This window comes from Curcuma longa, chromosome 15 (genome assembly GCF_044706935.1).
Source record: "Curcuma longa cultivar G26 ecotype Majalengka, Jawa Barat chromosome 15, ITB_CL_G26_1.1, whole genome shotgun sequence".
In the NCBI taxonomy this organism is placed as follows: domain Eukaryota; kingdom Viridiplantae; phylum Streptophyta; class Magnoliopsida; order Zingiberales; family Zingiberaceae; genus Curcuma; species Curcuma longa.
In genome coordinates, this window is record NC_133875.1 from 7,153,605 (window position 1) to 7,167,577 (window position 13,973).

Sequence of the window (13,973 nt, forward strand, 5' to 3'; positions counted from 1 at the left end):
AATTAGGACGGTAAATAAGTCAAGTCGAGTTAAATTTTATAATGTTCAAGCTTGTGTGATAAGATAATCAAATCAAGCCGAGTCTAAAACGAATCAAGCTTTTGAAATGTGTGTTCATGCTTGGCTTGATTTTTTTATGAGTTTAAGATTGGTTCAAACTTAGCTTGAGCTTGATTCATTTAATTGTTATCGAATTTTCAATTCAAGTTTGTTTGATTATTTAAAATTTTTACATTTTAATTTGTGTAGTTATTATTGAGCTTGATAATATAATTTTATTTATTCATTTTGAACTTAGTTTCTTTATTTAACATGTTAATAAGAATTTTATTAATGAACACATATTATTCATGAATGTTGTTCATGAATATTATCAAATTGAACACGTATGTGTTTAAATTTATTTATTTAATCTAATGAGTTTTCGATGTAAAGCTGAACCAAATTTATGAAATGTACACTATTAGATAATTTTTTTAATTCAGATATCCAACTCATACGATCTAATTAATTTTGAAAATGATCAATCTAATCTATGGAAGTTTTCCACCAATACCAAAGTAAATCAGAAATATCAGATGAATCTTGATGGACTGTCTAGCATCATAATTTTTTCAAACTCTTTAAATATAATATGTATTTAGTCAGATTTAAACTCTTATTGTATAAAGAGTATCTCATCTTTTACCGTCGCACTATTTGATAACTTACAATATTCTTCTGCAAAAGGTGGATTCGTCACCTTAGCGGCTCCACATGGCCGGCCCCACGGCCATCTGTGAGGAGGTAAATCGAAAAGTGCAATTGGTTATGACGCAGGAGATAACTTACAATATTCCATTTGTCAACCAAGTTTACCGATCCCTCTTAAATTTCAATGACATACGTTTGCGTTATTGCCTCGAAACGGACTCGCCATGTGGTTAATGCAAGTGCTCGATCTAGCCTTTAACAGACAGTATCCACACCTTAATTTAGTTCTAAAATATGAAATTCTAACTTTTTTATATATTGGTATAAGGATTTATTATTCCTTATAAATTTTTCTAATAAAACTAAACAAACTTATATAAAAAATAAATAAATTGACTCTTTCAAAATAATAAAATAGTACAGTATTTAAACTTTTCTACACGTTTTAAAATACAATAAAAAATCATTAAATATAAGATAACACTAGGGCGTTTGGTTCAGGGTTATCTTTGATAACCTTGGTTATCTGTCCAAGGTTATCAATGATAACCTTGTTTGGTTTAGGTTATCAATAATTCCCTAGTAATATAATATGACCGCCACGTCAGCAAAAGGGGTTATAAGCCTGTAATCTGATTACCTAAGCAGACTAAGGTATTTGACAAATCCGGGGTTAACAACAAATTTAGTACAAAAATATCCTTCAATATTTACATTTAAGACAGAAATATCCTTAAACTTTAATCAAATATCAAATTACCATCGATCCATTTTAACTCGTCGTTTGCAACTCCCGATTACCACCGATTTCGGGTGAAGAATTTGAAGAGGAAGTCCCAAATCCGGTGGTTCTTGCAGATGAGCAGGCAAATTGTCCTGCTCACGTGCTCGTACCAGCATGCCATGGAAGCGCCGAAGGCGATCGCCGGCCACACCCGGCGGGGCGCCACCTGTCGCATTACGAACTGCGTCGGGTCCTCCCTCTCGGCATCGGAAAGTATGGCTGCGATCCATCGTATCGGATTCATGAGTACTTGGATGGTATAAAATATGGAACATGGCTTAATTGGGATTAGTTATGGATTGCTCACCGGCGAGAGCAAGGTGAGGGACTTGACGGCATCGGGGTGGCGGACGGCTAGGGCGAGCGCGATGATGCAGCCGAGCGAGTGGGCAACAATGTGGAAGGATTTGATGTCGTGGACCTGCAACACCGACTTCTCGATCATGTCGACGTGCTCTCGCAGAGAGTAGAGGGAGTCTGCCGGCTTGGGGCTCCGACCGAAGCCGAGCAGGTCGACGGCGAAGAGCCGGTGGCGCGACCGCGTCTCCTCGGTGAATTCCTGGAACACCGTCTCGGTCCAGAACGTGGAGGAGGAAATAAAGCCGTGGATGAACAACACGTCGGTAGACGTCGTCCCTCGTCGGCCGTCTCCAGGGCCATCGGCGTGGACGTAGAGCCGGGATTCACCCCCGGCGGAGGAGGAGCGGCTCCAGGAGTTGCAGACCTTGCAGTCGCAGTCGGACCAGAGCGGAATGGGCTGGGGCCGCCGATGCCATCGGCCGTCGATTTTCCCCCGGAGCATCTCTATCACGTTGGCGCTGACCGCGAAGAGAGAAGCCGTCAGCGGAAGAACGCGGGCGAGAAAGAGGAGCGATTGGAGCAGCGGAGGGAAGGGATTGGAGAAAGAGAGACGGGGACTAAATGTTAATAGAAGTGAGATGACCAAGTCTTAGTCCCTAGGGTATAGTGCAGCGGTAAGGTGTTTGGTGAATTTTCAAAGCACCATAGTTCGATTTTTGATTGGAACATGCACATGCGCTTTTTGGTGAAAAAAATATGAAAAATAGCATGAATTAACCCAAGTGGGGTTGGCTGTTCGATTCTCAATTATTCTATTTGATGAAAAAACTATAAAAAATAACATGAAGTAACCCAAGTGGGGGTCGGGCGGCCCCCACCTGGTGGAGCGACCATGTTGTAGCCCACGACTCTAGTACTCAAGTGGAGCATGACTCTTTACAGTGATGGGTCGATGATCTTCAATGCGAGTACTTTCAGATGTACCAAGTATCTAACAATTATAGGTGCTTACTTGATATGACCTTAATAGGCCATAAAAGGTGAGGAAGGTCTCGATAGTTTACTTGGTTAGAGGGTATCCATTGCAAGTGTTTCTTGATTAAAAGACGAGTCTAGATCAAGGGTTTGCTCTATAGTTTACTATTGTGAGGAATCTAGCAATCTATCATACATAGAAGAAATTTTTTTATATATATTCTTTCTCATTTACTCGGTAAGTCAGCAGAAGGAAGAGGAAATAAATTGGCATTTTTACCCCTTGGATTTTACTAAGGAGAATCCCACAACTTGAAAATGGCCTAACTTAGACTTTAATGGGAGCATTAGAGATAAATGGAAATCTACTTCTTCCATCTCCATTGATGAGATTCAACTCAAACGTTGATGGGAGTTGCTTCAAACAAGCCCAATACAACCACAAGTTAAGGTTGCTAACATTGTAATGTTGGCCTCATTTTATAGGGATGTTTGTATTTAAGGTTTGTTGTTCTCACCACAATTGATAGGGCAGCAGTGATGAAGCACAAAATAAATATTCTTACACTGTGGATATTGATTGAATTCAACAGATGACGGAAGGGAGATTGCTTACGATGGTACTCCTTCAGCAGATGTAAGCTGGAAATGTATTCAACTTTGACACAATCACACAAAAACTAAATGGTGATGTTTAGATCACAAAGTCTGTGGAAGCAATATATCAACTAGTATTCAACTTTCGACCAAATTGTATTATTGCCTTACATCATTGCCACATACACAGCTTCCTTTTCCCCCTCAATAATATACATTTCCACTGGTTTCTGTAAGATTATTTTCTATTTTTCTAATGAATACAAAAAAAAAATTGATCAAGATGACTATGGGGTGATGATCTCTTTGTTGTTGGACACAAGTGAAGAAAGCACCAAGCTCTCAGGAGAAATGCGAGAATAACAAAATTCAGGTTCCATTCCTAAATCGAGTAGATCTCCATGTGACCCTGCCTTCATTGTTTGAAGAATGAAAGCATCAAAGTTTGCCAAGGTTTTCAACTGCTGGTCAAGAGAGGCTATTGTCCTCTGGCACTCTGCAAGCTTCCTGGCAGCCACAGTGTCCTCTTTCACCTGTGCACAAACAAGAAATGCTTAACAAAGAATCATAGATGGAATGGTTTACCCCATAAACTGTTGAAGAACGTAGGTGGATGCATTTGTGTTCATCTAACATACATCAAAAGAAGTTATATCAAGGAGACTTTTTGGTGGCATAATGCAAACTCACCTGTCTAATATTCAGCACCCTTTCTGAGCTTGCAATCGAATGGAATTTAGTTTCATTAAGCTTGTTGGATGTCTCATGCTCTAACTTGTGGTACTTTGTTGCAAGTTTTGTAGATGTTGTCGTCTCTTCAATTTGTTTCTCCAGTGCAAGCAACTTCTCCTGGAGGCACCCAACTTCCACTTGTGCCAACTCAAGTTGCATGACAGATTCTTTTATCTTTGATTCTTTCATCTCTATATTAGCTGCAAGTTCTGAGGACCGTGCTCTTTCCTCCTTGAATTTCTCTTCCAGAGTGTTCGTTTTCACTTGTAACGCACTAACTTCCAAATCTTTTGCTCTAACTTGACACTCCAGTTCCTTTTTCTTTGCATCCATGTCCACCATAGCTTGGCACTTGGTTAAAAGGTCTGTTGAAAATACCTTCTCTTCTTGGAGTTTCATTTCCAATGAGTCAACTTTCTCCCTTAGAATGTGAAGTTCCAGATTTGCTGACTCAAGCTGACCTTCTGCCCTCTCTTTCTTTTCCTTCAATACTTCCATTTTCTGACACCTAGATGCCAACTCTGAGGACAATGATTTCTCTTCTGCAATTTTTCCTTCTAACAAACCAACTTTCTCCTTCAACTCTGCAATTTCACAATATGCTGACTCAAGCTCAAGTTCCCTCTTTTTCCATTTTGCTTCCATATGTTCACACCTCGCTTTCATTGCAGCGGACAATTGTTGCTCTTCCTGAAATTTGCTTTCTAATATGCTTATTCTCTCATGTAGATTAGCATTTTTGTTGTGCGCTGATACAAGCTGCATTTCTAATTCATTTTTCATTCCCTCTGCTGATTCTAGTTCCATCTCAAGAGCATACTTTTCCCCATTAACCAAATTGACATGCCTTTGCAACTCTGCCAATTTATCTTCAGTTGCAACCAGCTGATCGCGTGAATTCTTCAGCCAGCTCATTTCATCTAAAGACATTTGTATTTCAACTTTCTCACATGGCATTGTCTCGACCATCTCTTTCAACTCAGGCTTATGCGCATAGATAGTCTCATATTCTTTTCTTGAAGAGCCATCAGCATTAACAGTAGTATCCAAAGAATCAGCATGAGCAATATCAGAATTTGCATGGTCAGAATCTGGCAACCCAGCAAGTTTTTCCATCTCAAGGAAATCATCCATTAGTTCTATTTCATTAGATGTGGTGAGATTTCTCATGTTAACCTTTTCATTTTGCGACATATCGAGTTCTGCCATTAAGGTTGATGTCCTTGAATCTGAACAACTTTGCTCATTGTCCAAGCTTAACAATAACTCACCTGCATTTGATTGGCAATCAGTGACAGACTCAGTATAGTGTGAGTTAGAAATGAGCTTTTGCTCGTTAGTCATAGAGGATTTACGTGTGGTAGCTTGTAATCTACGGTATTCAACTTCGAGCTTGGCTATTTTCTTTATGCTGTCTAAATGTTGTTTGCTAGCTGTTTCTGCAGTTCTAGCGCTGAGCTCCAAATCTAATGTTTGCATTTGGAGATCCTTTTGAAGGGACATAACCTCCTCTTCAAGGAAAAATTTCTCCTTCTCAAGGCTTTCGATTTTCAAGTGAAGTTCACGGTCTAAAGAAGTAGAAATTTCAGCTTTAGCTTCCAGCTGGGCTTCAAGCTCAATTAGTTTGATTTCAAGATCCATTTTTACAGACTCCCATTCATGTGTTTTCTGAATGACAGCATCCTGAACTTTCTGCTCTCGCTCTTCCCTTGTTTGCCGGAGCTGACCTAGGCATTCCTTAAGAGCAGCATCAAGATGAACAACTCGATCTTCAAGGGACAAGCTCTTCTTTGAAGCAGCTTCAAGCAGCCGTTTTAGGGATGTGACTTCCTTTTCTGCATTTTCCCAGCCTGAAAGTATAATTCAAAGTGAACTATGTAAGCAACAAGGGCAGAACAAGAGCAATCCAAAATGACCAAGTTCCATGATGCTGCACAATACTGAAAAATATGTCAAGAGAGTCGATAGAAACGAAGCAATATAATTCAATAAAAAAAAGAATAATTACATTCATATATAAGATTCCAAGACATAACCTAATCACTAAATAACCAATAGGAGACAACTATTAATTCGAACATTATTTCCTTGGTGAAAAAATAACAATGCCCAATTATTACTCAAAATAGAAAGTGCTTGATATAGAAAAATAATATTGATAAAACACTGACAAGATAACAAAAGTTATAAAATAGCAACCCGGTGATCGAAAGACTTTGATGACAGTATGATCTAGAATGAAGATGACAATTTTACATAATATTCAAGAGTAAAATCTTCTTAGATATAGATTTTAATTTAATTTGGGTTCTTTCTTAGTTTGTAATTTGGAATTAGGGAAGTTCTTTTTAAGTATAGGTTTATGTCTTTCATAGAAATTTTGATTTATCGACAATTTTGTTTGTGTTGTGTTGGACCTAATTTCTAGTGTTGGAAAATCTTTGTGGTGCTGCGTCACTTTTGCTTAGACAAAAGATTCTGCAAAATATTAAAGTTTGCACAGATAAAATAAAAAGATAGAATTGTGAAAGGTTTTAGAGAGAGAAAACTTCCAACATCTCCTTTTGATATATAAACTATATTCATGTTTGAATTGCATATCCTTAACACAAGGTAAACTAAAGATTTTGAGCATCAGCTTGATCATGATTGAGAACTTTATGAGCTATATCAAAGCTGGAAATCAAATTTTGATCAATAGTTCATAGATAGGGCAAAAGTGTAGAGGATAAGTGTGCTTATTTCTTCAAAATTTCTATTACAAATGAATTTGTTACTTGTGTCAAAACACCAACTATTTCCCCTTGTGTAAAAAGGAGTTTCAATGAGGTAGGGTTTTACCTAAAACAGCTTCCTCTGCAATTCTTCCATGCTGTTTCACCAACTCTTCTTTAGCATTGATGTTCAGCAAAGCAGCTGATAGTTTCTCATTCAAAGTCCGAATAGTTTCATCGACCTCGTGATTAACATCCTTCATTGAAACCTCTGGTGATTGAGCATTATTCGGAGAATTAACTGAAGAAATTCTTATGCCCTCCTGCTAAACAACACAGAGCAAGTCATTTAGACAGGGCCATAATGAAGATAACCAAGAGGCAAGAGCCATATTACACATCTGAAATCGGCATATAAACGCTGAACGAACATATCCTTCAACTTTAATGTTTGAAGGTCATGCAGAGAGCACCTTTTAATCAAACTGAAAAATAATGGTTCACGTAACATGAAAGGCTTATACATAATGTTTCATCCAGCAAACTAGATTAAGGTTCCACATCAAAAACCTGCTCCTTTAAATTTAAAAACATGTTTTGATTCTTCTGATAGAAAGACATACTTCAATGAAACTATAACGACTTTGCAAGAACATATTTGTCTTCAGTACGAAGTGAACACCCAAAAAACATTGGAAATCAACCAACTTGTTTAACTGATTGGGTTTCTGGTCGATGCTAATACTAACAGATCATATCATGAAGAAATGGAAGTAGATGGCATAACAGACGAGGCAACAATAATACGAACAACCAACGCGCATGGTTTTGCCGCAGGCAATGAATTGTCAAGGATTGGAAGGGCTACTGTCAAGCAGCATTGATGATGAACTCGCCCTACCAGAGATGCCCAATACAACACTTCTAAAGTACATATGGTTCTACTAGGTAACGAAAGAACCAGACCTGTTCATCCGAGTGCCTATCTGAAGAAGCAGACAACGAGCTCTCGGTCTCACCAGGGGACGACTTGTCGATCGACTTCCGCCTCCACAGCCAACTCCGCCGCTCCATCTCGTGATCTCAATCCTCCGCTTTGACTCGCAGATCATCGCCGCCGAGATTCCAATCGATCAAACACCTTCCGAACCGTAAAATCCTCTGGAGAACTCCGCATCGAAGCCCCCAAAGTATCACCTAAAGACAAAAAAGGATACTCGAATGCCCAAAATCAAAACTTTTTTGTTCTCTTTTATCAAAACGGGTCCAAAATCAAAACTTGGTAAAACCTAGCTTATAAGCAACACCATGTAGAAATTAAAAAAAAAAAAAAAAAAAGGAAAAGGAGCGGCGTTGCAAGAGGAACACCATGGGTTGTCAACCATGAACATGCAGATGGGTGGCCGCCATTCTTTTTTCTTTTTGGGTGCTAGGTGGAAGCCATTTCTGAAGACAACATTTCCAACTCCTGGTTTCGAATGAAGGATTCGATTTCGATCTATATATTAATAGCAAAGAGAAGAGGGAAAAGGAGCGTCTTTTTCCCACCTGATCTGATGGGGATGGGAGAGCGAGAAACATGGGATCAAATCGATGCTTTGTCCATCTTCTTCTTCAGTCTTCTCCTCCGCTCCGTCGTCGTATCGAAGACGCCAAAGGACGACGCAGGCCTGTCCTGCTCACCTCTACGAAGTCGTGCCATGTGTCTCTTTACATGAACGAATAAACAAAAGTACCATGGATTAATTATTCTTAATTAATATTTAATAAATACAGGATAAAAATAAAAAGGACAACACTTTTTATTAGAATCATTAAAAAAATATTTTTTTATTATTTATTTAAAAGGACATCTTATTTTATACTTTATCTTGAAAATATTTTTATTTTATTACTATTGTATTATTTTTAATTTGTAATCCCATAATTACTGCTATATAAAAAAATATTGATTTAATTTAATTAAAATTACTGCATATTAAAATCTGGAATGTTTAGGTGCATTAGAATTGTAAATGTCAAGTTTAGAAATACTAGTTCAAATTTTAAAACTAATTTCATGAAATTTTAATCTAATCATGCTATTTTAAAAATTAAAGTGTTTAAATAGTTGAAGTTGGAATTGTTGATTTAATATTTGATGAAATAATAAAAAGTTTGATATTTTTTATTGATGATGTTGTTATTATTCACTTTTTGTCACTCCTTGACTATTTAATTTAATAATATTATTATTATTTACTTATTTAAATTAATTTGAGTTTTTCATTGTGATTGACTTCATATATTTCAAATGGAAATTTCATTATGATTGATAAGCTTTTTAAAAGTAAGAGAGCATATGTACTAGATCCAACAACTCTTATAATTTCATTGACAAGATTAAATAATAATGATATTCCATCTAAAATTCCTTCTAAAAGATTAAAAAATACAGAAATCGAAGAGGTTGATCTCTTTAGAACTTATTTGAATCTGAAGGCATATCAATCTATTCTTCGATAATATCCATTAAATAAAAATATTAAGCACCTTTGAAGATTTCAATCTGCTTGGCATGAATAATTTTCTTGGTTGGAGTATCCCAACTAAAGATAAAGCATATTGGTTTCCATGTTTTATCTTGAATAAGCCATCAACATGTTCAAATTAAATTGCATTTACAATTGATGGATTTAATAATTGGAAGAAAGTTCGAAATGAAAAAGTTTGTGCTTTCTTAGACCATATAGGGAAAGATAATGTATTTTCATCTATATCATAATGCTAAAAAGGCATGTGAGGATTTGATGAACCAACCACAACATTTATCAAAGAGTTTCGACAATTTTAATATTGAACGAGTTGCAACTAATTGTCTTGGTTAAAGGCTCACATACATGTAGTGTTGTTGCTTGCACTTTAAGGAATTCCATTTAGAGGTCATGATGAGAAATTTAATTCATCTAATTGTGGTAATTTTCTTGAATTTTTGGATGTGCTAACCATATACAATGATGAACTTTCAAAGGCAATTGCGAAAGCTTCAAAAAAATGTCAAGTATACAAGTCACGATATTAAGAAACAAATACTTCATGTGCTTTCAGTGAAAGTGAAAACTGTAATTCGTAAAGAAATTAGAGTTGTTAAGTATTGCTTAATTGTTGATAAAGCCTGAGATGAGTTAAAAGGAGAGCAAATGTCTATAGTATTGAGGTTTGTGGATACTAATGGATGTATTCAAGAATATTTTTTTGGCTTGTTCATGTATCTAATACTGCAGCTTTGACTTTAAAAGATGTTATACATTCTGCTTTGGCTTACTACGATTTGGATGTTCAAAATATTAGAGGTCAAGGTTACGATGGCGCTAGTAACATAAGAGGCGAGTTTAATGGATTACAAGTTTGGATTATAAAAGATTGTAGAAGTGCTTATTATGTTTATTGTTTTGCTCATCGGTTATAATTGGCTTTAGTTGTAGCATCAAAAAATATAACACATATTCATTAATTTTTGATAGATTAACTTTTATAGTTAATATTGTTAGTTCTTCATATAAGCATAATAATAAATTAAAGAATGCTAATGCAAATGGCATTGCACATTTGATTGATTTTAATGAACTCAAGATAGGGTTTGGACTTAATCAAATAGGTATTTTACAATGAGCTGTTGATATGCATTGGAGTTCTCATTTAAGATCATTGGCTAGCCTAATTAAGATTTTTAGTGCATCTACAATATTGCTCAAGGTTATAAAGGATGGACTTTCTTCTCAATGAGCAGATGCAACATCTGTTTATGATGAAATAACTTATTTTAATTTTGTATTCATCTTGCATTTTATGAAAGAGATAATGGGAATCACAGATATCATTTGTCAGGTTTTACAAAATAAGTCTCAAAATATTATAAATGGGAGCTTGTATTGTCTACTAAGAATTTACTTCAACGGATGAGGCATAACAAGTGGGATGATTTGCTTGTAAAAGTAAATTCTTGTGTGAACTTCGAAATATTGGCATTCTTGATTTCAATCCTTTGTATATTAGTTGACGAGGTCGAGCCTGTGTTCATCAAGATAATTTCACCATTGAGCATCATTATCAAGTAGACCTCTTTTATACTAGATTCATCGTTGCAAGAAATTAATAGGCGCTTTAGTAATGATGCTATGAAATTGCTCATTCTTAGTAATGTCTTAAATCCTCAAAATAAGATGGAGTCTTTCAAAATTATAGATATATGCAAATTAATTAAAAAGTTTTATGCCTATATTTTACAAGTGATAAAAAAGAACAATTGGAGATGCAATTGAAGCATTATGAGTACAATGTAATTAAAGAGTCTAATTACAAAATTCTTTTAATCATTTCAGAGTTATATTAATGGTTGGTGAAGATTAATAAGTCTGTTGCATACAATCTTATTTTTAGAGTGATCATACTTATACTTACTCTTTCAATTTTCACTACTACTATAGAATGATCATTTTCTGCAATGAAATATCTTGAAAACAAGACTTCGGAGCAAAATGGGGGATGTTTTTCTCTCAAAAGCGTTAATGGTATATATTGAGAGAGAAATTGTTAGAAATATGAGCATAGAAGCTATCATTGAAGATTTTAAAATTTTAAAAGAACGTCAAATTACTTTTAGTTAGAGAATCGTATTTGATACTGAATTGAATATATCTTTTTAAGAAACTTTTAATTTTCCTCTTTTGGTAATATACTAATATTAACTTTGAGGATTCTATTTTATTTTTTTAATTATTATATTTTTGCTATTAAAAGTTCTATACAATGTATAATAAGTACGTGGCCTCTCAAATCTAAAATTCTAGATCCACCCAAGAGGGGACCATGTTAATGAGATGCAACAACCATTTCATTTGCATTTTATTAATTGATTATGTCAAATTGATTTGCACCCCTATTGTTGATTAATTTTTCTTATTTGAAAAAAATTATTGAGACAATAATGCTTATAAGTGGTTAGGTTTAACTATGTTGTCTAAGGATATTTAATATATTTGATAAACAACTTATAAGAGTGCATCAAGTTTGCAAGGGTTGACAAGTTGCACATGGAGTTTGTGATGATTGAATCAAGTTGTGATGGTTGACTTGGCATAACTAAGTTATTTTGATTTGATTTGATAGCTTAGAGATATGATATGATATAAGATAGAGTCAAAGACAATCAGTGAAGGATGATATAAAACATTAGAAAGATCGAAAATTTCTTAGTAAGATAGACTCTAAGATGAGAAGTAGGGAGAGATTGATGGTTTGATGCTTTGGCAGCATGAAAAGATATAGTGAGCTTGTAGGTGCTCGACAAAGGATAATAGTATGGATCATCCGAAGTACTCTAGAGGAGTTCGAGTAGAGGGTACTTTGTTAGCGCACAAAGCAAGGTTGGAGGGCATGATACATTTAAGGGACTAAGTGTTCGTGCAATCATGCTCTAAATGGTCATATTTGCCTAAAGTATTTTAATATATTTGATAAAGAATTTAAATTAGGTTTGCTAGTGTAACTAATGTATGTGTGAAGTTACCTAGACTTAGTTGGATGCACATAAATTTTGTGGAGTTTTTGACTCGACAAAGTTGAGACATTGCTAATGACTTGGCACAATTAGGTGGTTTGGCTCAATGACTTAGAGGTCCGCTAGAGATCGACAAAGGATAGTATGAGACATTGCTAATGACTTGGCACAATTAGGTGGTTTGGCTCAATGACTTAGAGGTCCACTAGAGATCGACAAAGGATAGTATGAGACATAAAGAACACATGACAAGGAACATGGACTTAACAAAACTTATAGATTGATGTGATTGTTACTTACTATGATTAAATTGTTTTGACTGAATGACTCAAAGGTCTATTGGAAATCAGTAAAGGATAGTACAAGACATTTCAAGGACAGTAAGGTGATGAACATTGAGTTAGTTTGATATTGATAGTAACCAAAAGAGGTGGATTGTATATGTGACCTAACAAAGGATGACGACATATGAAACAAGTTGAGGGCTCGATGTATCCAAGAAATTGAAGATCTAATGAGAGATGTTGAGCAATATAAAATTATAGCAACTTGACGATATATATCTTGGTATGTGAGATATGAAAGATTAAGAGAGAACTTACAATTTTGGATTTATGGATAGATTTGTACATAGGCATAAACTAATTCAGAAATAAGGTGTTTTAGAGTCGTAGTCAATTTAGTTAATTAAGTAGTTGACTCAAAAAAGCTCTGTTTGAAAACAAAAATAATTTATTTATATAAATTTGTAAAGTTTTTTTTAATAAGAATGTTTAGTTTTTTTTTAAAAAAAAGTTTATTATAAAAAATAAATCATGTGACTAAAATTAAAATTAATAAAAAATAAATCATTTACTTTACGTAAAACCACTATGCTTATTTTATATTAAGATAAAGTAAATGAAAATGAAAATTTAGTAATGGACTAATCAAATCAAGATAAATTTTTAAAAAAAATATTAACAATTCATCAACTACTATAAAGTTAAATTATATATAGAGTTTAGATAGAGAGGGAATGTATATTATTGTTCTTTCTTCTAACAACTAAAGTCGATGAATCTTGTGGTTTTAACAACTCATAGCAAAGATTTTGTCATCGCATAAATGCCTTGAATATCCAAAATATATAAATTGGAAACACAATACATTTTGACCATTTTTATTTATTCGATAATTGCTTGTATGTTAAAAGACTTTAAGAGTTAAATAATCACATTCATCTGTTAGCCTTGCTAATCATTAAGTCTAAGAAGCACAACATTTATGAATTAGGAATCAATATAAGCAGTCACGGGACATAGTTGAGTTAGTTAGTGCGGAGTAGACTTGCTAAAGTGAGCTGAAAAAGAATTGATATAAGCAATTCTAAACTCCGAGGCTATGGTAAAAGATGAGACGAATTTCATAGGCAAGGAGTTTAAATCTCACCAAAGGTATATTACATTTTGAGAGTTTGAAAAACTTATAATAATCCATAAAAAAATTTCATGGGATCAGACCGATCACCTATTAGTATCAATGAAAATCACATATCTCCATAATGGTATGATATTATCCACTTTGAACCTAAGTGCTCATGGTTTTATTTTTGAACTTTATTCAAAAGACCTCATACCAATAGAAATATCTTCCATTT

The 13,973-nt window shown here is 34.8% G+C and overlaps 1 protein-coding gene and 1 pseudogene across 3 annotated transcripts; both read right to left on the reverse strand.

Annotated features, from left to right (window-relative positions):
* Positions 1 to 1,490: 1,490 nt before the first annotated feature.
* LOC141845931 (putative lysophospholipase BODYGUARD 3) lies at positions 1,491 to 3,567 on the reverse strand (annotated as a pseudogene).
* On the reverse strand, positions 3,476 to 8,358 carry LOC141846498 (uncharacterized). Of its 3 annotated transcripts, XM_074734538.1 has the most exons (5): positions 7,762 to 8,358; positions 6,923 to 7,121; positions 5,437 to 5,931; positions 4,040 to 5,352; positions 3,476 to 3,882 (listed from the first exon to the last, which is right to left on the reverse strand). In XM_074734538.1, exons 1-5 carry the CDS (start codon positions 7,867 to 7,869, stop codon positions 3,637 to 3,639), a joined length of 2,361 nt encoding a protein of 786 aa, XP_074590639.1. In that variant the 5' UTR covers positions 7,870 to 8,358; the 3' UTR covers positions 3,476 to 3,636. The 3 variants fall into 3 exon arrangements, with proteins under 3 accessions (XP_074590639.1, XP_074590638.1, XP_074590637.1); XM_074734537.1 differs by having other exon boundaries at positions 4,040 to 5,931; positions 6,923 to 7,118; XM_074734536.1 differs by having other exon boundaries at positions 4,040 to 5,931.
* Between the last annotated feature and the right edge of the window lie 5,615 nt (positions 8,359 to 13,973).